This window comes from Falco naumanni, chromosome 3 (genome assembly GCF_017639655.2).
Source record: "Falco naumanni isolate bFalNau1 chromosome 3, bFalNau1.pat, whole genome shotgun sequence".
In the NCBI taxonomy this organism is placed as follows: domain Eukaryota; kingdom Metazoa; phylum Chordata; class Aves; order Falconiformes; family Falconidae; genus Falco; species Falco naumanni.
Genome location: NC_054056.1, coordinates 7,059,123 through 7,082,017, shown reverse-complemented (window position 1 = coordinate 7,082,017; position 22,895 = coordinate 7,059,123). Strand labels below are relative to the sequence as shown.

The 22,895-nt window shown below is 62.7% G+C and overlaps 1 protein-coding gene across 3 annotated transcripts; it reads right to left on the bottom strand.

Annotated features, from left to right (window-relative positions):
* Positions 1 to 9,984: 9,984 nt before the first annotated feature.
* SESN2 (sestrin 2) lies at positions 9,985 to 20,929 on the bottom strand. 3 transcript variants are annotated; one of them, XM_040586263.1, is made up of 10 exons: positions 20,808 to 20,929; positions 15,427 to 15,492; positions 14,301 to 14,498; positions 13,728 to 13,910; positions 13,175 to 13,384; positions 12,654 to 12,804; positions 12,354 to 12,469; positions 11,864 to 12,054; positions 11,495 to 11,639; positions 9,985 to 11,408 (listed from the first exon to the last, which is right to left on the bottom strand). In XM_040586263.1, exons 1-10 carry the CDS (start codon positions 20,883 to 20,885, stop codon positions 11,322 to 11,324), a joined length of 1,425 nt encoding a protein of 474 aa, XP_040442197.1. In that variant the 5' UTR covers positions 20,886 to 20,929; the 3' UTR covers positions 9,985 to 11,321. The 3 variants fall into 3 exon arrangements, with proteins under 3 accessions (XP_040442197.1, XP_040442196.1, XP_040442195.1); XM_040586262.1 differs by lacking the exon at positions 20,808 to 20,929 and adding an exon at positions 18,630 to 19,055; XM_040586261.1 differs by lacking the exons at positions 15,427 to 15,492; positions 20,808 to 20,929 and adding an exon at positions 14,669 to 14,855.
* Between the last annotated feature and the right edge of the window lie 1,966 nt (positions 20,930 to 22,895).

Sequence of the window (22,895 nt, the reverse complement as noted above, 5' to 3'; positions counted from 1 at the left end):
AGCACGCCGGGAGTTGTAGTCCGCCCGCCGGCAGGCCACGCCCCCGCGGCAGGCCACGCCCCGTCTCAGGTCACGCCCTCCGCGGTAGGCCACGCCCCGTCTCAGGTCACGCCCCGTCTGGAAGCCACTCCCCCTCGGTGGGGAACGGGGCAGAGGGGCGGTGTGAAGGCGGCCGGGGGGGCTGGCTGGGGGGTCGGGGGGTGACAGGGCCCGCGGGCGTTGGGGCGGCGCTGGAGGGGGCGAGGTGAGGCTTTGCGGTTGGGGGTGAGAGGTGCTGTGGGGATTGAGGGGGGGGTGATGCTTGGGGGTCAGGGGGTGATGGGGTGCCCTGGGGGAGGACACAGGAAGGATTTGGGGTTGGGAGGATTAGGGGTGAGTAACCAGGTGCTGTGGGGCCTAGGGGTGGGGGGTCTGGGGGCCAAGAGGGTGCTGGGGTGCTGTGGGGTGGGGACTGGGGGTCAGCTGGGACATTGGGGTGGGGGTCTTGGGTCAGTTCCCGCAGCACTGCAGGCGGGGGGATTCGGGGTGATGGTGGGATTCGGGGCCAGGGGGAGCTGAGGCCGGTGTGTCACTGGGGTGCTGGGGGGGTGTTGGGGGGCAGTGGGGAGGGGGCAGGTGAGGTGTGGGGTAGCCAGAGATGACAGGCAAGAGGAAACCCTACGAAAAGCATCTCCCACCTGGGCTGGGTGTTGGGGTCCCCCCCCGGACACCCCAACCCTGGCAGGGCTGTGGCACGGCTCCGGGGACCGGGACACCGTTCACACCATCACCAACCACCACGTGAGCTGGTAATTACCGGGACGAAGGTTTTACTCTCTAATCTTTCCAATTAGCTTGTACAGCAGCCGCTGGGGCCTCAGCGATGCGGCTGCAGCCCCAGATGGGCTCCCAGGGACCGGCTGGGCTGTGGGGGGCACGGGGGGCACAGCCAGCAGCACACCCAGAGGCATCGCACCCCACCGCCCCCTCCTCGGCCCCTCCTAAATCACGGGGCGAGGGGCTTTGTGGGGCCGCTGGCTGCCCCAGGGACAGAAAATCCAGCTTAAAATGCTCCTGGGGCACACACGGGGCTTTGGATCTGACCTCCTGGATGGAGGGAGTATTTAACATGAGCAAAACAAGAAATACTTTTAAATTTTTTTTAATTTATTTCCATTCTCTCCGATGAGAGCTCAAACACCACCAAACCCCTGTTTTCCCTTGGTTAATTTTTGTATTAAAGTTTTGTAATACATCAAATAACAGAATACAATCAAATTACTTGCTATACCGGGGAAAAAAAAAAAAAAATCTCATCCCCGACAGCTTAACACCAACTTTCTGACGCTGCAGCGTGAGCGAGATCCCGGTGTCCAGGGCGCCCGGCCGTGGGCTCACTGCCCGATGTCTGGATGCACTGATCCCCCGGCACAGCATCCATCCTGCATCCCTGAGCCATCCCTGCCACCCCCCCCACAAATCCTCCCGGGGGGGGGGCTGGTCTCCCTCATCTTCCCCCTGCCAGTGGATCCCGATGGATCCCAATGTCCTGATGGATCCCGATGTCCATCCAGCGGCAAGGCTCGTGTGTCAGACCCCCTTAAGGCAAAACATCACCTGCAAATAATAAAACACGGGTTGGGGTTACTTGCTGCCGTGTTTTCTGGCTTTGAAGGGGGGCACGTGTCAAGTCCCACTTGTTCCCGTTGGCATTAAGACCCCTCCAGGGTGGGCACCCCTCGGCCTCGATGCAAACCCCAAATCATCACAAAACGGCCCGAAAGCTCCAACCTCTGCAGCATCCCCCCCTCGCCTCGCACTGAATCCCCCTCCCCACACCCCGGCGAGCGGGATCTTCGCCTGCAGAAGCCCGAGGTGACGTTCCCTGGGTCCCCTGGGGTGGATTTAGCCCTTAGCACCCCGGCACGGCAAAGCTTGCCCCGGCAGCGGAGGGTGCTCACCGGGGCAGGGCAGGTTTGTTCCAGGGATTCCCTGTCTCCTCCGACACCCCCTACTCCCCCCGGGCACCCACCTCCCACCTTTGGGCTCCTCTGTGCAACGCTTCCATTGTAGCCTCATTACCGGGTGGCCTGCAGCTCCGCAGCAAATGAATCCTGGGATGTTCAAGGCTCTGTGAGGGATTTCTGCAGGGAAAGCTGCACCCGGGCTCTTTCCCAAGCTGGGAAACCACAGCCGTTCCCCTCCCAGTGACACCAGTACTGTCGTCAAGTTGTAGAGGTGCTCGTGACAGCTGCGGGATGCTGACACGGAGATCCCGGGGCTGCATCCTGCTGCCCCCCAGTTTGGATGAGCTCTCCCAAAGGAGCCAAGGAGCATCTCGGTGCTGCCTGCAGAGCCGGGCAGGCAGCCTGCCGGCATCACGCACCACTGGGGTGCCGGGAGAGAGCAAGCAATGCCGGGAGTCACGGCCAAAATCACTGCCGGCCGCTCTCCCACAGCTCCCGGCACAGCTCCGGTTCCCCACAGAGCATGGGGCTGCGTTGTGGATGCTCAGGGGCTTCTCCCCATCGGGCTGCATCATCCAGGCAGGGGTCACCGCACCACCCCAGCTCCCACCATCCCCTCATGATCACAGATCACCTTCCCCCGTGACAGACCCCAGGCTTTCGGTGTCACAGCTTCGGCTGATGCCCACTGGAAATGCGCCAAGTGACGGAGTGCTCGCTCCTCCCTGTTTCAGCAGGAATACGTGGATTTAATTTCCTTCTTCTGCAGCCAGCTCTGGGGAATGTGACTCACCCTCCAGCCACGGCTGGGTTCCCCTTGCAGCTGGAGAGCGAGAAGCCACCAGGGCAGCTGGAAATGGCTGTTGTGCATCGGCACCAGCCCGACGGCGTGGCACAGGGTGAGGGCGAGCAGGGCTGGCTGGGTGCTTACGGCCACCCCAGTCACCCCAGGGCGGCAAAACCCAAGGGCAGCCGTGCCTGGGACAGACCCGGGAGTGAGGGTCAAGCCGTAACACACACTTATTGAGCGTGTGGGATGATAAAGCTGGTGGTGGTGGAATCCTGTTGATTCCAGCCGAGCTGGGACTGAGGTGAGATGAGATGCTCGCCCACTCACCCTGCATCCCAGCAGGAACAGCCAGGGATGCCCATCGGCTCCCTCACGCCTGTCTTTCCTCCTCCAACAGCAGCGACCCCTGCTCTAGGGCCTTTAAACCGTGGAGAAACTATCTTGGAGAGGCAGCAAGGCAAAGCCAGCGCTTACAAGGAGCTTCCTCTAACATCTCAGCCAGGAACAGCAATTTTTATCAGCCGGAGAAGCTGCTGCCGGGCGATGCGCCTTCCCCGCACCAGCACGAGCAGCATCCTGTGCACATGCGGATGGCAACGGTGCCAAACTGGTCTGTCACACAGGGAAACGCCTTGTGTCCCCAGCTCTGTGTGACTCACGGCTCAGCTGCCCACCTTTGCGAAGGTGTGCTGGGGCGGGGGGAGGCACTGAGCCCACGAGCCCACCCTGGGGTGATGCGCTCGGAGCCACCGACTCACCCCTGCCCCTTGGTCACATCAGGGGCCGGTGGGTGTTTGCAGCTCGAGACCATCCACACTGTGTGAGTCAAGCTCAGAGCCCACCCAGCGAGGGGATAAACATTATCCTGCGCGGGGGGTCAGGGCACAAACGCCCGCAACAGCTCCTGGATGCTGAGCAGCATCTTTGCAGGAGCAGAAGCCGGAGCCGGGGGGCTGCGTCCTGGCTCCAAGGCACCTCCAGCTCACAGCAGCTGCTAAAACCCCCGACGCTGGTGTCAGACCCTCCTCCCCAAAGCTCCTGGCAGTGAGAGGGACCTCTTGGAGGTGTCGGGAAAATACTGAGAGGCAAAAGGCTTGCTGCTGCAGAGCGCTGCGTGCTGCGGAGCTGGCTGGGAGGCAGCCGGCCCCCGCGGGGGGCAGGGAAGCCAGGCTGGGGCTCTGCACGGCCCAGCACCTTCGCAGCCCCCCGCCCCTCTCCTCCCAGGCCCTTTTAGATAAGAGCATCCATTTCACGCCTTCAGCTTTCAGCCCTTGCAGGACAGGCTGGCTGCAGGGATACCCCCACCTCTGTGCCCCCTGGGGAGGGAGGAAGATGGGCCTTTCCCTCTGCAGCCATCCAGGCTCTGGGCATCCCTGCAGGGCTCAGAGCAGCCACGGGGCAGGGGCCAGCCTGGCTCTGCTCCAGATGTGCCACAGCTGCAGCACGACAGAGCAGTGAGAGGGCTGGGGAGGGGGGCTGACACCCACAGTGCCCCCACCCTGAGGGTGGGCAGCCAGCTCGAGCTGATGTGCCAGGACGGGCAAGGATGCGCTCAGTCCTGCGTGGGAAAGGGAAGGATGCAAGTCGGTTTGTTGGCTGGGGTGGGCCCTTGTCCGCCGCTGTGAGCCAGCCACCGGGCGAGGAAACGGCTGAGGGTGGCGAGGGTGGCCTTCCCCAGCAGGGCCAGCAGCAGTGCAGGCAGGGCCAGCAGTGGGGCTGGCAGTGGGGCTGGCAGTGGGGCTGGCAGCGGGGCTGGCAGTGGGGCTGGCAGGGGGGCTGGCAATGGGGCTGGCAGTGGGGCTGGCAATGGGGCTGGCAGTGGGGCTGGCAGTGGGGCTGGCAGTGGGGCTGGCAGCGGGGCTGGCAGTGGGGCTGGCAATGGGGCTGGCAGCGGGGCTGGCAATGGGGCTGGCAATGGGGCTGGCAGCGGGGCTGGCAGCGGGGCTGGCAATGGGGCTGGCAGTGGGGCTGGCAGCGGGGCTGTGGGGCAGGTTTGCAGCAGGGATGCAGGGATGGTTTGCAGGGGGGCAGGTTTGCAGCGGGGAGGTTGCAGCAGGGGTGTGGGGCAGGGTTGCAGCACGGATGCAGGACAGGGTTGCGGGGGGGCAGGGTTGCAGCGGGGCAGGTTGCGGGGGGGCTGCGGGGCAGGGTTGCGGGGGGCAGGGTGGTATCGGGGCAGGGTTGCAGCGGGGCAGGTTGCGGGGGGCTGCGGGGCAGGGTTGCGGGGGGGCAGGGTGGTATCGGGGCAGGGTTGCAGCGGGCGGTTCGCGGCGCTGCTGCCGGCCCCCAGCGAGTGGCGCTGCCCGCCCAGGGAAACCGGGGGGCAGCCGGGGAGGAGCCGGGCGGGAACCGGGGGGCAGCCGGGGAGGAACCGGGGGGCAGCCGGGGAGGAACCAGGGAGGAACCGGGGAGGAGCCGGGGGGCAGCCGGGGGGCAGCCGGGGGGGCAGGCAGAGGAGCCGGGGGCCGAGCGGCGGCGGTGCCGGCTCTTCCCCGCTATTGCACGGGCATGTGCTGGGGCCCCCTTGGCACCCACCGGGGGGCTTCGTCCCTCGGCTGGCGCAGAGCTGCGGGTGGGGGGTGGCACCCCAGAGCCCGGGCGAGGGAGGTGACAGCAGCTCGGGGACACATCACGACTTACAGGCTCCTCTGGTGCCAGCCCCCCCGCGCAGCACCGTGCCATCGCTGCTGCCTGGCCACTTGTCAGGGACTAAACCCCCCCAGCAGCCATCTGGGATTTACAGCCCGCGGTGCCCAGGGTCTGCAGTTCCCCCGGGACAAGCCCAGTTCGTCCCCAGCAAGGACAGCAAGTCGGCTTCTCGGTGACAACCAAATTGTCGCTATTAAATCCAATGCAAACAACTTATTACCTGCTGCAAAGGAGCGAGAAGGCTGGGTGCTGCTCTGCCCACCCACCCCCGCCCCCCCCGCCCCCCAAGCTTTCCCTCTGTGCCTGCAAGGATCAAGCTGCTTTTTGGAGGGGCTTCTGGAGGGACTGTGGCTCCCAGCCCGGTGCAGGATGGCTCCTGCCACTGCAGAGACCCAAAGGTGCCCACCTTGGTGCACAGCCGGGTGCAAAATTGCACGTCTGGGCAAAACCTGGCTGCAAAAAGCAGTGCTCGGCGTCCCGCAACGCCACGTGTGCACCCGGGTGATGGTGTCCCTCCCACAGCAGTGACACGGTGGCACGGCCACGGGCTGGCAGCCCCGGCGGTGCTGGGCACAGTGTGGGTTACACAGGGAAGCAGGGCTGGCGCCGGGTGCAGGTGGTGCCAGGGGATATTTTGGGCTCCACAGGCGGGACAGATTCTGATCCCATGAGCTAAGGCAGCGACGCAGGGGCTGGTCCCTTCCCTCCCACCCACCGCCCCACAAAACCTTCACCAGTGTCCCTGGGCAGCTCCAGGGCTCCACTGCTGGGAAGGGGCTGGGAGGGACTGGGAGCACTGGGGCTCAGCTCTATCACAGTCCGGGGTGACCACAGCCGAGGCTTTGCTGGGGCAGCTGCTCATGGCTGGGAAATACGTGATCCCACGGGAGACACGGGATTGCCCAGAGCCGTGCAGACATGGCCACCACCACCGCTCGCTTGAGCCGACCCTCCATGTCCACCCACGAAGAGCCGCTTCGTTTCCAGCCGGAATTTACCCACACGCAGCCTGTGGACCACGGATATTCCTCCTCACCCCCCGCCCCGCACGAACCCTGCACGGGCTGAGCCCCATCCCGGCCACCTGCCAGAGTGGGAACTTCCCCGGCTGCTCAGATCCCTCCTGCAGCTGGGCCAGGCGCTGGGCACGGTGAGAGACAACCCTTGGCATGGCACGATGCTGCTGCACCCTCCCATGTCACGACAGGGCACAGCGACACGACGCAGCGAGGGCAGCTCAGCTCCAGTAATGCCCGTTCTGCAAAGCACTTTTGATTCCCTCAGCCTTAAAGCGCTCGTTCAGCACAGGCCGCGATTATTATTGTCATTTTCCCATCACATCGCTGCATGTCAAACACCACAAACACGTTCTATTGTTCAGTCGAGGGCAATTGTAGTGCACAAAAATTGCATACGTCGGGATCAAAACTATCGGCTGCAGGTAGGGAGATTATTAACACGCCTTCTGCCTTGCAAGGCAGACAATGAAAGCTGCGAATAAATTATGTATGTGCAGACAAATTGCCGGCCTTGGTAAAACTCAGGGTGAGGAATTTATTGGTTTATAATTGTGACCACCTGAAAAGAAGGAAGGGGGTTAAATTGATGCAATGACCCAGGCGATGAGTTAAAGGAGGTTCATGGTGCCAGCTCACCCCTGAATTATTTGATGGTGTGGTAGGAAAATGGGGAGAAGAAAAAAGTAAAGGATGGGTCCTTCACCGGGGCGCTTGCTGCTGGCTGGTTGTCGGGGGCGTGGGAAGCGCTGGGTGCCCATGATAAATCATTTGTGTATTTAAAACAAAACTGGGGAGGAAAATCTGGAGCCCAACCCAGCACTTGTTGCTAAGGCCAAGATCTGCAAGATTGTAGGGGAGGAAAAAAGGGATTAAACCCAAAATTTTCAAGAACCCTCCCGCTTTGCAGCTCCCTGAGCAAGGCTCAGGGCAACGCTGGCTCCAGGCACTGGGTCCTTCCCGGGTGCGCCCTGGGGAGAGGGGACCTGCTGGGTGCTGGGGCAGCACAGGTGGGGTGGACCACCTGGGACCCACCCAGCCCTGGTCACTCCGTATCTTCTTGCAAACACAGCAGGGGATGGGCAGAAACAATAGAAACTAACACAAAAAGGTATTGCCCTGTCCTTGCTGCGGGGTGCTGGGGAGAAAACCTTGGTGCACTGGGGATGCTGGGCTGGTACGGAGGGGTGCTGGTGCTCAGGCTGCTGCCAGCCATTCTGAAAGCACTGTGTATATATATTTTATATATATATCTATATATAAAAATTGTGTGTGTATACACATGAATAAATGCATATATATATGTATTTTTAAGCACCAGAGGAGCTCACCTGAGCTCATGCCCTCTGCTCCCCGAGCCAAGGCACCACGCAGGCATGCACCATGCAGGTGAGCAACGCACCCAGCCCCAGCCAGCTGCTTGGAGCCCTGCCCAAGGCAAAACCTCACCCTGCCACGGCCACAGCGCAGCCCCCTGCCCACAGCCCTCCTCCCACCTGCCCCATGGCACCCAGGGCCCAGAAAACCATCACAAAGCTTTGACTCACGCTGGGCACCGCTTGCTGCGGCGTTGCAAACTGGTCACCATCCCCAATGGGTTTGCAATTGCCGATGCAGTTGCTCCCCCCCCCCGGCACCGGGATTTAAACATCGGCCCAGCCTGGGTCTGCAGGGCTGGGGGTTGGGCGCTGGGGGGGCATCGCTGCTCCAGGGGTGCCCAGGGACCCGGCTGGACTGTGTCATCCCGGTTATCTGACATTGCAGGAAAAAGCGAGGAGCAGCGGGGATGCAGAGCAGTGACCCCACAAGATGCTGGTGCTGCTTTTGCCAGATGTGCCAGGGTGAAACTGTAGCAAAGAAGGATTTTTTATTATTTTTATTTTTCTGAAAGGCTCAGCTGCTCCCAGCATGGCTTTGTGACCAGAAATGGTGCCTTTATTGGAGGATTTCTTCCATTTGAACAAAATATTTCAGATACCTCAAAGAAAGCCAAGAAGGCAGCAGGAAAAATCCCTCCTCTGACAGAATCTCCCTGTCAACTTGACATTTTTCCAACGATTGCCATTGATTGTCTGAGCTGCCTCGGTTCCCCAGGACATTTTCTCATTTCTTTTGAAAAGCCGACACAGTGCTCCCTGCTGGGATCCCCCAGCTGCACCGGGTACCCGAGACCCCACGGCCAGACCCCTCCGTAGGTACGGTACAAAAGCCACTAGCACTAAAGATCTCCAAGCACCCTCCCTAAAATCATGCTGGACTCACTTAAAAATAAGCTCATGGTTGCCATTCCCGGTATATTCAGGGAATAATCCTGCCACCCCCTGGGGCAGGGAGCTGCCACCCTGGCAGGGGCTGGGGGCTGCTCTAGGGATCCCGGGGGTCCCCAAGCACCCCCAGGTCCCCAGACAGTGTTGTCCCCTCGCTGGCTGGGTGTTACAGGGTGACACCGTAAAACTTTAGCGTGTGGAGGGGAGGCTTTGCCCTTCTCTCCGAAGGCTCAGCCTCAGCCAGGCCTGGAAAAACACGCTGGGAAATATTTGGAGGCTGTGACTCAGCGCAGGGAAACGGCTCAGCCCCGGCTGGCGCCTCGTGCAAGCCCAGGAGCACAGGCAGGGCCCCCCCGCCCCCCAGGGGGGTCTCTGGTGTCTTGTAAGCATTAAGCCAACCCTTACCCGGGGTTTGCAGCTCCCCTCTGCCAGGTGTTCGCTAAACCCTCCCGGAGTCGCCAGCTGCGCAAAGGGGACCTGGATGGGGACCGTGACCAGCAAAGTCAAGGGAGACCCACCCTTCTGCCTCAGTTTCCCCAGCATCCCTGGGCTGCCCCAGGAGCGCAGCGCAGAGGCTCTGCCCTACAAACCCCCACCGTGCCGGTGGTGCCCCAGCCCCATCCAGCCCCCCAGCCCCACTCGGGGGGGCAGCACGGTGGGTCCATCCCACCCATCTGCAGGGGCCGGAGGGTCCAGACAGCCTCAGAGCCAGGATCCAGCTCCTCGGGCACAGGGATGCACCTCGCCCTGCCGGCGTGGGGCTGGAGCAAAGGGATGGGCTGTCCCCTCCTCGGGGATCTTATCGGCAGCTGCCAGGGGCTCCTGCCTGCACCCTGATAAGTGCTGAGCTCCACATCACGGGGCTGAGATGCCCCCAGTGCTGCTCCACCCCCCCAGCTCCACTATAGCCCACTCAGCTCCATCCCAGCAGCAGGACTGGAGCATCCCGTGGGACACCCACACTGGGATGAGTGTTGGCGCCCCAAATCCCAGCTCTCTGGGAGGGTGCTGTACCCAGGATGGGCTGGCAATGGTCCCTGCAAGGAGGGTGCACTGGAGCCCAGCCCACCCGCTTCAGGCAAATGGGGAGTGCATGGCCCCCCCACGTGCCCTCCTGGACAACCCAGGGCTGCTCCCAGCCACCCCCAGAGCAGTGGGACGCCCCCACCCCACACTGCACTATGCAGGATCTAGTGCTGAGCAAAGGGAAAGGGAAACTGCAGCGCACGCACACTTGCTTGGCAGCGCTGTCCTGCAGAGGCGTTTGGAAAAAGAAAAAAAAGAAAGAAAAGAAAGAAAAAAAAATAAAAAAAAGAAAAAAAAAAGAACAATTTTATTTTTTCAAAACAAAATCTGTAGCAAAGCCACAGTGGCATTTCCATGCCCAGTCAGGATTAAATACACCCCAAAAAATACAGAAATAACTTAATTGGAGCTACAAACCAAGAGTGGCTGAGCAGCAGGTGATGCTGCCGGACCCTGACCCCTGCTCCAGCAGAGCCAGGAGCCGGGGCCCTCCCAAACAGGCACCTCCCCGGCGACCCGCACCGCTGGGAAATGCTCGGGCACATCTGGGTAAAGCTACGGCCACCCCCCATCCCACCCCAGGATGGGCAGGCGCAGGCAGCCCCATGCCCCAGCACAGCTCCCCCCGCCCTCACTCCGAAGGCTGAGGCAGCAGAGATGTGCCAGTGGCTGGAAAATGACGCAAAAAAGTGTAAAACACACCGCAGGCACTCCTACTGTCACCCTGCTCCTGCCCTGGGACCCAGCTTAAGAGGCACTTCACATCCCCAGTTGCAGGGGGCTTGGGCATGCAAAGCTTAACCCCCCCTGCAGCCCTGCCAGCCCCCATCCAAGGGCTGGGCTGGGGTCTGGCCGTGCCAGGGTCCACGGGGAGGAGCAGCAAGGGGCTGCGCACACCCCCAGCCATGGAGGGGACCCCGTGTCACAGCAGACGCTGAAGGCAGTGGAAACACCCAGGCCAGGCAGGGAGGAGTGGGGGTCTGCATGGCTGGGGAAGAGGCTGCGGCTCCACAACACGGGGGGACTCGGCTCGGAAGTGGGTGGCACAGGGGGCTGCCCGGCTGGGCAACGGGGCGGCTGGGTCCTTCCCACCACTCCTGTGGTGCCATCCTTGGGTGCAAGCTGCAGCGGTGGGGAGGGGGTGCCAGGGCAGCATCCCCGCCAGCAGCTGCCTGTCTTCCAGCATGACAAGACCCCAAGAAGCAGGGGCGAAGCCCACGATACGATACCCTCTCGTGATCTCTGGCACAAAAAGCATCCTGCACGGCAGCAGCCTTGGTGCCGGGAGGTGGCACAGAGGTGTAACACCAGCACCGCACGGTGAAAGCAGCACCCACAGCACCCCAGTCTGGCTTCTTTCGGGCTCACTCCGAGAAAGACATGGAGCAGTCGAGCACCCCAGCTCTGTGAGCCCCAGGACAGCAGGCCAGGCTCTTCCTGGCACCGATGGCTTCTTGGGGGTCCCCTCTCCTGGGATGAGGGGCAAGGAAGCCCCCCCTTTCCTTTCACAGCTCCAGGCCCCTTAAGCGGGGAAGACAATATTCCAGCAAACTCTTTAGGGTATCAGCTCCCCCCCGGCCTCTCCCCCAAACCTGGGGCAGGAGGAGGAGAAGGGAGCAGAGGCTGGTCAGGTCATGTAGCGGGTGACAGCTCTCAGGGCGTAGAGCAGAGCTGCCTGCATCCGAGCCTCCAGCAAGAGCAGGTTGATGTGCACCTACACAGGGAGAGCGGGGTGGTCAGGGCATGGGGGGCTCAGCACCCCGCCGCACCCTGCCAGGAGGGGAAGGGATGGGGCAGCACCTTTTCCGAGTGCTTGAAGTGTCTCCAGAACTGTGTGTACATCCGCTTGGTTGTTTTCTCAGGGTAGCAAGCCACCGTCTTGATGTAGATCTTCAAGCTGCGCTCCAGGAGCTGGTTCACCTCCCCATAGTCGTAGTCGTCGTAGCTGGGGGAGAGAGGAGGGCACGTTACTCCAGGCACAACCCCTGCCCATTCGCACACCCCGGGGTCTTCCTGGACCTAAGCCGAGCCCCCCAACAGCATCACATTGCCTTAGTCTAAGCAGCAGTAACAGCCTCACCAAGACCAAGTTGCAGGCTCCCAGGCTGGACCTGCTCATGGGCTCCACCAGGACAGAGACCAGGCTCCAGCCGTGGCTCAGGGACCTACCGGATCCCGAAGACGCAGTGGACGTAGTTCCAGATGGCCCGGCGCAGCATGGACGTGTCCACACCACAGTGCATGGCGATGGTGTTGTACGTCAGGTTGTAGACGACTTGAAACTTCTCATCCAGGAGTTGCCCCACGTCAGGGTAGAGGCGGTTGATCAGCGAGTAGCCGTGGTCCTCCCAGGTGTAATCCTGCCAGAGAAATCCTGCTGGGATAGGGGCTTGATGGGGAAATGTGGGGTCCCTTCAAAGCCAGGGACACAAGCTGGGGTCTCCCACGCACATTGACACTCCACCCCCCCCCAGCTATTACCATCTCGGCGCATGGCTCAGACAGCTCCAGCCTGGTTCCAGGCCCTCACCCTCTGCACCCACGCTGTCCATGGCCCCAGGAACCGCCCCGCTGTCCCCTCACCAAGACAAGCAGGACCCGCCACCCAGCACCCTGCCACCCCTTCCCCTCTTGCTGGCGTGGGACCGCCAACACCCACCTGCGCACGGAAAGTGGGGGGTGCCTGCTCGCCTCTCCGCGTGAAGTCTTTGTAGCCGAACTCGGGGTCCTCCACGAAGCAGAGGACGTTGGACTGCAGGGAGTGATCCACAATATCTACAAGGCACCACCGCAGTGGCCATGAGTGATGTGGCGTGACCCCAGACAGAGCCAGCCCTGCAGCTGAGGGCCTAATCCTGCTTTTCCCTGGGAAGATGCTGCCTCCTTCCCCCCTTCCCTGGGATTTCCCAGGCCCAAAGGGACCCCGTCCCCAGCCAGCTACATCCCTGCACCTCCTCACCCGAGGGAGCGACCAGCAAACTCTCAGTCTTCTCCTGTTCGAAGCGTGTCGCCATCTCCTCCTGCGTGACACCCTCCTCCTCCAGCTGGCTTTCCTGCAGCAGCTTCATCCTCTCCATCAGCACTTCCACCTCCTGCATGGCATCTTTGCCCTGGCAAAGCAGAGGACAGAGTCAACCCTGCCCCAGGCTGCAAACGGCTGCAGAGGGGTTGCAAGCCTCCAGCAGCACAGAGCCACTCTCAGCTCTGCTGTCACCTGGAACAGCCCCAGGGCTGCTCTAAAGAGCATTTGCCTCTGGATTTGTCCTGCTCAGGTCCCATCTGCTCCCACGCCTCGGTCCCTGGGACCAGGAGGAAGGGGAAGCCCTGTGGAGGATGCTACCGCACACAGCCCTAAAGCATCCGCTGTTCCCAATAAAAGGCCCTGGGGTGATTCCCAGGGGAAGCACCATAAGCAGTCCAGCACCCCACCACGCCTTCTCTTTCCACCCACACCCCCACAAGGCAAAGCTCCCCCTTTACCCCAGAGCTCCCCAGGCTGTCGTCAGAGGCTGGGCTACTGTCACTGTGGGGTGAGGGGGGCTGGCAGCTGTGTCCCCCATCCTGGTCCTCCTCGGGGTTGATGCCGCAGCCAAAGACAAAGGAAGCGAGCGAGTGGTAGTGGGTGAGGAGCACCAGGGCCTGCACCAGCTCCGCCAGCGACCAGCTGTGCTCCCCCGTCTTCAGCAGAGCCTGCAAGGCAGAGGGGTTGGAGAGATTCCCCAGCCCCCCAGCTCGCTGTGCCGTACCCCCCACCACACCCCAGAGCTGGGGTAAGCCAAGGGCAGGGAGACAGGAGGGTGTTTGGGATGTGCCTCTCCCCATAGACCAGCCGCTGTCAGCAGGACAGTCCCCAGTCACGGGGGACACGTCTCCCCTTCCCATCTGTTGGGAGCAACACAGACCCTGCCCTCCAGCTCAGACTCCCTCAGCTCTGAAAGGGTTCAACTTGGGAGGGTTGTGCAAGCAGGGATGCGGCCCCTGGGGTCAAGCACCCAAACCCAGCGTGTTTTGTAGTGCGGCAGCATCATCTCACCTCGATGTGCTCCTTGGTGACGAGCCAGGGCCTGTGGGCCAGCAGTTTGTTGATCTCATTGAGGTTCCTGAGTTTTTGGGGGGCACAGTGCAGCCCCTGCAGCCACGCTGGGTTGCCCCCTGCCTGCAGGAACTCCCCCATGTGCAAACCCACCAGGTAGGAGCACTGGTGCCGGGCTGCTGCCTGTGGGGAAAGCTGGGCAGTCAGCCCCCAGCACTGCCCAGGGGACCCCAACCCTGCTACAAGTCCTTGGAGAAGCCAAGGCAGGGAGCCACCCCCCCACCACCACATCACTCTTGGAGGGGTTTCCCTGGGGATAAGGCAGGGACATCTGCACAGCCTCCTGCCAATGCCAGTCCCCAGGGGCCCTGGAGCGGAGGGGTGCTGGGCTACCCCAGGTGGGCACCGCGGGACCAACCCCAAAGGGGCTTCCAAGCCTCCGGGACCACAGGTCAGAGAGGGCCCATCTGTGGGGTCCCAAACCTTCCCGCCTCCAGGCAAAAACCCAGCAGCGGTTCCAGGACCCCACGTCACCCCCAGGGACCCCACACCCCCAGAGACCCCCATCCTCACCATGATGGCGATGTAGTGGCGCTTGTGGTAGGGCAGGGGCCCGTCCATGCGCAGGAGGAGGTACTGGGTCTTCCAGAAGCTGCTGAGATACTGGGGGTGCAGCCCCATGACCATGGCGATGTTGTCCACCCTGCCCGCCGAGACGAAGGCCTCGATGAGGAGCTGGCGCAGGCTGCTCTCTGCACCTTCCTGTGGGATCTGCCAGGACGGGGAGAGGAGGGTGGTGAAGGGCTGTGTGCCGCAGCCCCCCACTCTTCCCAACAGCCCCCCTAACCTAGAAGGGAGACCTCCCCGCCTTGCATTAAGCTCCAGTGGCCAGCAGGACTCAGGCATCCAGGAGCACCCAACCCACAGCATCAGATGCTCACCCAGTTGAAGGCACCCAGCCTCCCACCCGCCGCCCGGTACGGACAGCGCCGGCAGCCCCCACTGCCCGTCTCCCCACTCCTGGGGGGCAGGGGGTGATTGGGGGTCTCCATGCCAGAGCCCGCACAGCCCAGCTTGCTCGGCCTGCGGGTTGGGTTGTTTATTTGGGCACTGGTGTGCAGCGGGGAGGAGATGGGGCTCAGCTCCCCCCTCCCAGCCTCTCCACCCCCGCCGCGGTGACGAAACCACGGTGCTATCTCTGCCGAAGGGGGAACCATCTGGGACACCAGCAGTGGGTGCTGAGATAGGACTGAGGGTGCCCCAGCACAGGGAGCCCCCGGGGATTTCGGGGTGCAGTTTTCAGGGGGGCAGGACGGGGGCTGCCTCTGCAGCACAAGGGAAAGGCAGAAGTGTTTGGATGAGTGGGGAAACTGAGGCACAAGCGGGGCAGGGACTTGGGGTAGGAAAACACCAAGGTGAAACAACAGAACTGCTCCCCCATTCCTCCAAAACAAGTCCCCCCCCCCCACTGCCACAGGGATACCCCAGGCTGGGTGACCCATCCCCATCCCACCCCTCCTCCCCATTCATCCCCCCTCCCCAGCATCCCACCCCAGCTAGGCACTAACAGTTGGGGTCGGGGGGTGGGAATCTTTCCTTAACAGTGCCCTGCCCCCCCCCCACCCAGGGCAGGGAGGGGTGGAGGAGCCCCCCAGCAGGGAGGGATGCACAGACCTAAGACCACCCTCACCGCTCTTACCTCTCCCAGGGGGATGAAGGTGCTGGGCCCCTTCCCCAGCTGCTGGTGGACCTCGACCCCTCTGTCCTAGGAAAGAAAGAGCAATGGCTTTAGCCCAGCACCAGGGCAGCTGGGAGCCGCCGAGCATCCCCAGGACAAGCAGCCGGCGGCGGCGGGACGAGCGCGGTGGCACCGGAAGGGGTGACTCAGGCAGCCACCCCGCATGGGCCACGGGGCCACGCACCCATCGCCCCCGCGCTCTTGCGTCAGGCTGGGCAGCGCCTGATGAAATCAGGCAGGGGTGTTGCTCTGCACCCCGGGAGGTGTGACACACCGGGACCACGCCACGGCACCCGAGCTACGGCATCACCGGCCGGGAGAGCGGTGACACCCCCGGTGCCCGAGTCTTGGTTTACCACCTCCACGGGAAAACCAGAGCCCGGGGGGCCCACAGGACAGTGGCAGGTCCTGGGAGCTGTGGTTTGCAGTCAGCAGCAGAAATATTGCGGTGCCTGGGGTTCCCGCTAACTGCCCCCCCCCCCGGGCACAAATTCCGATAAACATCTCCGCCAAGTTGGGTTTTTTTCCCCCCTCTCCCCAGATCCGTTAACACGGTTAAAACGGAAACCAGCCCCCCGGTTACAGGGTGCTCTCTGCACTCCAGGCACAGGGTTCAGCTCCTTTCTGACCCCCCCGTGCTGCAGCTGCCCCCCAGCTCTCCAGGGAAAAGCAGTTTCCACACTCTATTTTCTCCAAGCAGGTATTTTTCTCCTCTCTGCTGGGGGGCGGGGGGGGGGGGGGGGCTGGCTGCACCCAACCAGGGTTCAGTGATGGGGGTGCCACAAGCGGGACCCCCCGTTCAGAGCACAAGACCAGGACCCTCCCAGTCCCCCCACTGCAGGGGTGGCTCAGTGCCCATGGGGACCCCTCAGCCAGCCCCCGAGCTGAAACACAGGGATGCAGCAGAGCCTGAATCCCCCCCCACTCCCCGTCCTTGTCCCATTTTTGCACCACAGCATCCCACCAGCTCGCAAGTTTTCAGTGGTGCAGGGGAAATTTCTCTGCCTGCATCACAACAGCACCCACAGATGCCAACCACAGACGGGGGATGCAGCACCCAGCCCCTAGAGCTAAAATAATCCCCCCAAAACACCTACGGAGAGCACTGGTGTGCTGCTGGGAGAAGAGAGGGTGGAAAAAGGTTCAAGTGCTCCCAGCCCTGGGAAGGAGGCGAGGGGGAAGGGGGGGCTGGTGCAGGGTCCCCCCAAAACCAGGAGGAACACGGTGCTTGTACAAAACCACGACCGAGACAGGGCAGCAGCAGCAGAAAGGGCATTCCACAGATGAACGCCGGCAGCGTCGCTTCCTCCAACCCACGCTGCTGATACAGGTGCCGGTGGCGGCACCCACTACGGAGGAGGTGCTCAGGCTCCAGCTCCAGGCAGGGAAGCACCAGCCTCCTCTTCCCATTCCCTGCAGAAATCCCTCAGGTCCCACTATGAGCAGGAGCCAAGGTGGCACCGTGAGGCTGGGACCTGTCCCCCAGCACCGTCTGCACTCGGTCACCTGCGCTGGGACTTTTGAACGGGAGCCCAGCACCAACCTTGCAGGCAGGATATGAGCCCGGGATGTAGATCTGCCTGCCCAGGGAGCAGGCAGGGTCTCAGCCCCCTTGGGTGCCCACAACCACACTGCTCCATCCCATGGCACACCAGCCCTGTGTAAACCCAGCGGGGAGCAGTGGTGCCATGGAGACCCGGAGGGAGCAGCAGCAGTGCCCATGGTGTCAGACACAGCTCCCACAGCCCACCCCAGAGGGATGCCTCAGCCAGCAGAGACCTGCACCCTGCTTTGCTCCGGGTGCAGGGAGAGATGTGCCAAGGAGACACACACAGTGCAGGCAACGCCCCCCCCCCCCCCCCGCTGCCTGCACTGCTGGGGACACAGAGCCGGGCACCCCGTCCCAGTAGCCACGGGCGAAGGCATTGCCAGCCCAGGCAAAGCCAGCAGGCAGGCCTGGCCCCCTGCCAGCCCCCAGGACCCAAAATAAAACAGCTCAGCTGCAGCCGGGAGAGCGGGATGCTGCCTGCAAACCCATCATGAGCGGGCAGCCTTGCTCCCACAGCACCCAGTTACCAGGTGAGCTGGCTGCAGGAGCTGCACTGGGGAGCCTGCAAGGCTGCTGCTCCCACAGGACCTGCAGCTCTGGCTGTCCTGGGTGGACAAAGGCACGATCCGCATTTTATTGCGCTCCTCCCTCGCACGGCACACAGCCAGGTAGATGCTCGCCCCGTGCCATCAGCCACGCTGCACCACGGCAGCTCCCAGCACCCCGCTTCTCCCCACATCACCCCCCTCCATCCACGGCTGTGGAAGACCCCTGTGGTGGGCAGGGCACAGCCACCCCACACCCCCACCCCACAGCTGGGGGAGGTGAGGGAAACCCACAGCATCAATGCCGAGAACAGCAACATCTTCCAAAATCAAGAAGCCTTCCAAAACTGATGGCACCATGGGACATGCACCTTCCGGCCCGTTTACAACAGGGAAACTCAAAAGGCAGCTCTGGCCCCAAGCCTGCTCTGCCCCCACGCTCAGCACCCGGCGTGACACTCCCAGCCTCCTGTGGCGAGGTGGCAGCGAGGGTCCCACTGCCAGGATTCACCTGTGGGAGATGGGACATGTCACAGGACAGCAGCAGCAGGAGGGCACGTCCCACTTTGCAGCCGTGGAGCAACAGGGCAGGGAACTGCTTCTCCAGGGGTCTTTTCCACATCCCTGTGAAGGGACAAGCCCCAGGGCTGTCACCTGGCTTCACCGGGAGAGATACCCAAGAGCTGGAGCCGGGCACAGCCTAGGTGATGGCATGTGTCTTGCCTCCCTGCTGCCTCCAAATCACTGCTGAGATGGCGGGAGCAGCCTGGCACTCCCCCAAGCAAGGAAGGGGTGTGGGGTGGCACGAGGTGACCACACAGCAGTTGTCAGCACAGCCATGTCCTTCCCCAAGCGTCAGGCAGCGGGGCACGGCACACCGTGGGCTCGGGCTGGCACCAAACTGCAGCCACCCCGGCAAAGCGAGCAGTGCCCGCATCCAACGGCTCTGACCGCTGAGCGCAAGGGATGCCCCAGGGCCGAGTCACCACGGAAGCGAGATGGGGGTGACGGCAGGAGCAGGCTCATGCCATCGCTGCGCTGGGTGCTGAGCTGGCTCTGCGCTGACTCACAGTTTGGGGAGAAAGAGCTTCTTTGGTGCTCCAAGAGGCTCCCTGGGAGAGGACAGCAACGGAGAGACGTCGGCAAGGCAAATCCACGGGACACAGGCAGCAGGACTTCCAACCCCGAAGGCAGCAAGGAGCTGGGGAGCTCAGCCCATCCCACTGCTTTTCCATGACAGCTCAGGGTGACCTTTGAAGGTGCATTTTAATCATCCCTACGCAGAGGCTCCTTATGTTTTGCTGCATTAAGCAATCCTCACGGGCGCTGCGGTTAACCCTTGCTGCACCGTTGCTGGGTAGGGTATCACCTCCTGCTTCTGCTCATGGGGAAACTGAGGCACGGAGGCGATGCTCTGACCCATGCCACCCACGTAACCTGCTCCCAGGCTCCAGATGGCACAGGGCAGGTGGAGGATCTCAACAGAGACACCAGGGGAAGGAGTTAATCCCCCATGAGCAGGAAGATGGGTGTGCTGAGCAGCGACACCACCCCCCCTCCCCCCCCACTGGTGCCAGTGCTTAGTCAGGTGTTGAAAAATCATTCCTGATAAGGCAAGGTTAAACAAACACCATTGCAGCCACCCAGCTGAGAGGGTTTGCCCCTCGTAACCTGTGTTCCTGCCAAAAACCAGGCAGCATGTTGTCCCTGGGCTGTACTGGGGGGCAAGAGCAGCACCAGAGCTTGGCCCCACTGACGCACGGAGCCGATGTGTGAGTGCAACCCCCTTGGCACAAGCTGTCCCTGCAGCAGCCAGAGCCAGACCTGCTCCTGGCAAGCAAACCTGGCTGCTGCCACGCTCCAGGAAGAGAGCAACGGGATCCCCAAATCCTCATCCTGAAAACCCAAAGAGGTTCTATGGAGAAGGGCAGAGTTGCTGCAGAGAACAGATAGCCCTGCAAGCAGTGCACACCCCCTGCCACAGCACGCAGAAACAAAACTGAGGCACTTTCATGACGGGTGCAAAGGCCCCAGCCTACAGAGTTTCAGCAGTATCTGCTAGACATCGGTGGTGAAGGTCTAAGGCATCCCAGCCACAGCTGGCCTCCCCCCAGCCTGCTCCAAAGCACTGATTTCAGGCTTCAGCTCGTGTCAGGACAAGCACCGGCACTGCTGTCTGGGGTCCTTCCCACCCACTGTCCCGGGGTTTCCAGCTTCCAGCCCATGTCAGGATCTCTGCAGCCACTCAGAGGTGGCACGGTTGTTTGGGGAGCCACCAACTCTCCACAAGCAAAGCCCTGAGCTGCAGAGCAATCCTGCTGTCCCTGGGGAAACCTGAGGGAAGGGGAATGCAGGAAGTAGAGGAAAAACTGCACCTGATTTTTTTTTTTTTTTTCAGAGGGAAAAATAAGTCTTGCAAATAGAAGCAATCCCCAGCTTTTCAGGACTTTGTTGGTGGACTGAAGCTGGAGACAGGTCCGATTAGCCGGGAGGGACAGGGAGGGCCTGCAAAGCTCTATGGACACCTTAGGATTCCAATGTCGCACACTGGGCTCCAAACACAAAAGCTCTGGGCGATGCCAGATGGTTCTCAGACCTCTGGGTTAACGGGAACATCAGAGGGATCCCATGCCCAGGCCGGGAACGGCAGCACAAGCTCCACAACTGGACACAGCCCCCAGCCTCCTGCCAGCCCCCAGCACCTGTCCCAGCAGGCATGTCCTATCGCCCCCCGCAGCCTCAGTTTCCCCCCAGGCCCATGCCTGCAGGCAGGGCCTTTGCCCAGCTCCCACACCCCCCGCAGCTCCTGCGGGGCTCAGGCCACCCCGAGAATTCCCTGGCCAGCCACCCCAACGTCCCCCTGCCAGGCCAGGGTCACCCCATCCCCAGGGAGCCCTGGGTGGGCTCCCAGCACCCCAGCCTGCTCCCGCTCCCCAGCACCCTTCTTGTCAGGCTCGTTGCAAAGCAGATGAACACGAAGGTCGGCCCGACGTGTCCGTGTCCCTGCCCCTGCCCTGCCGCAGCCGGCCCCGGGAGGGGGCCCCGGGCTGGGGGACGGGGGACAGCGGCCCGGGAGGGGGGGTCTCACAGGCGGGGGGACAGCGGCTCCGGGAGGGGGAACACCGCCAGCCCTCGGCCCACGGGACCCCTCGGCGGCAGCACCCCGCCCGTCCCGGGGGCGGGGGTGGGGGGTGGGCGATGCCAATCGGGAGCCGCTCGGGCAGGCCCGCACCGAGCCCAGCCCTTACCTCGCCGCCCCGCCGGGCCCCGCAGCCCCGCTGCTCCTCCAGCCCCACGGGGCGGCACGGCGAGCCAGCCACCAGCATGGCAGCGCGGGGGCGAGGCGGCTGGCACGGCCCCGGGCGGGACAGGGGGTCCCGGGCACCCCCGGCCCCCACAGCGCTCCCGGGGCCCGCCCGCTCCCCACACAGCGGCGGCGGGAGGGCGGGACCGAGACAGCCACGCCCCTCCAGCCCGCCTCGGCCAGTGGCAACGCGGAGGCGTGACCAACGCGCGACGGCAGCCAATAGGGAGCGGCGGCGCGGGGGGTGCTGGGAGGTGTAGTTCACGATGGGTTGCTGGGATGGGGTGGGGGCGAGGCCGGCTGGGCCAGGGCCTGCAGCGGCCTGAGCTCCCCCGGGGTCTGTGAGCGGGCTGAGCCCTGCAGCAGCCTGGGCCCCCCACCCATGGCCGGGCACCCCCAGACAGTGCTGGCTGATGGGAGCGTCATGGCAGGGTCTCACACCCCTGTGCTTGTCCCCCTCTGCTCCGAGGGTAAGGACAGGGCCCTCTGCACGGCCCTGCTGTGGTACTTGCGGGACCCTTTGACACAGGGAGTCACGGGAAAAGTCCTGTGGGGCCAAAGGGAAAAGAAACTGCGTGGAAAAGGCACGTAAGGAGCCTGTGCACGTTCAGGGGCTGTGGTATTTCTCCAAAATCACTGAGCTGCCCTTGCCTTGTGCATGGAGCCCGTCCCGTGGCTCTGTGTGGCCATAAGGAATCGCTGTATCCCCCCTCCTGCCGCTCCCCTTGGGTCCCCCTATGGAGCTGTTTCATTAACCCAGCGCAGCAGAGCCCCTTGAGCTACCGAGCAGCAGTTTCCCCTGCCATCCCCCTACAGCCCCGTGCCAGCTCCTGTCCATTTGAACAATAAACACCAAAACCAACAAAAGGAGAAAGAAGGGGGGGGGGGAGGGAAATCCCACCCCACAACCACGGGCAGCCCCAGACAGCAGCGCTGATAACAATCTGGTGCTGCTTGACAGCCTGCACATGGCAAAGTCCAGCAAACAGGAGTCGCTGCACAAACAACTTAGGTTTTGCCTGGCAACAGCCTCCTCCGGCTCCGGTCCTGAGCTCCTGCCAATGCAGCAACATGTCAGCGCGCCTGGGCAGCGCCGGTGGCACAGCCAGCCCCACACACCACAGCGTTCTCACAGCCGCACTGGCCTCTGCGGGGAGAGAGGACACAGCAAGTTTCAAATGCTCCCCAGGTCGGCTGCTCCTTGTCCTTGTCCCCTTCCAGGCGCTTCACAGCCTGCAGACACCCTGTGCTATTTTAAGGGTGTTTTGCAAGCCCGGCTCTGCCCTGAGGGCGTGGGGTCTGGGCGGCTCTGGCCACCCTGAGGTGTCTGCTTCTTGTATCATTTGAAAGGAACAATTTGGGGGTTTAATTGCATCTCCTCCGAGGTCCAGATGGTGCCTGCTCTGTGGGGAACCCCGCCCCACGCTCTCCTTGGGGCCAGAGATGCTGTTTCAGCCCCTGTCCCCCTCATCCCGCTCCTTTGGCCCTGTGACACCCCGCAGAAAGCCCAGAGCTGCCTTACACGGGCCAAGATGCTGCCTGGTCCCCAGCCAGCACTGGGGCTGCAGCTACCTGAGGCCACGAGCTCTGTGTTTGCTCTGGCTGAACACGTCAGCCTGAACACGTCTCTTGTTTTGCAGCAGGGAAGGCAACATGGTGTAGGCAAAGCAGAGGTGGGGCTGCCTCTGTTCTCCCCTTCCTGCCCCCAGAAAGTGCTGGACACAAGTGGGACAGGTTGAGGTGGACCTGGGGACCCCAGAGCTGTGGGTGTGCATCAGGCAGTGGTCCAGCTGGAGAGACAGGCTGGAGGTGCTGCCAAATATTTCATATAAAAATATCCCATCAGAAGACGCCGAGGGCTATGCCAGAAGGACATTTGCCCCGGAGCTGGCAGGGCTGGCCAGCACGGTGGCCCTGGTGTGCAGAGCAGGGGCAGGAGGGGCCAAGCACGGCCAGGCGGTTGCAGAGCCGGGCAGTGCACTCACTTGGCAAGACGGAGCAGCACACAATCCCCCATCTGCTCCACAGCCCG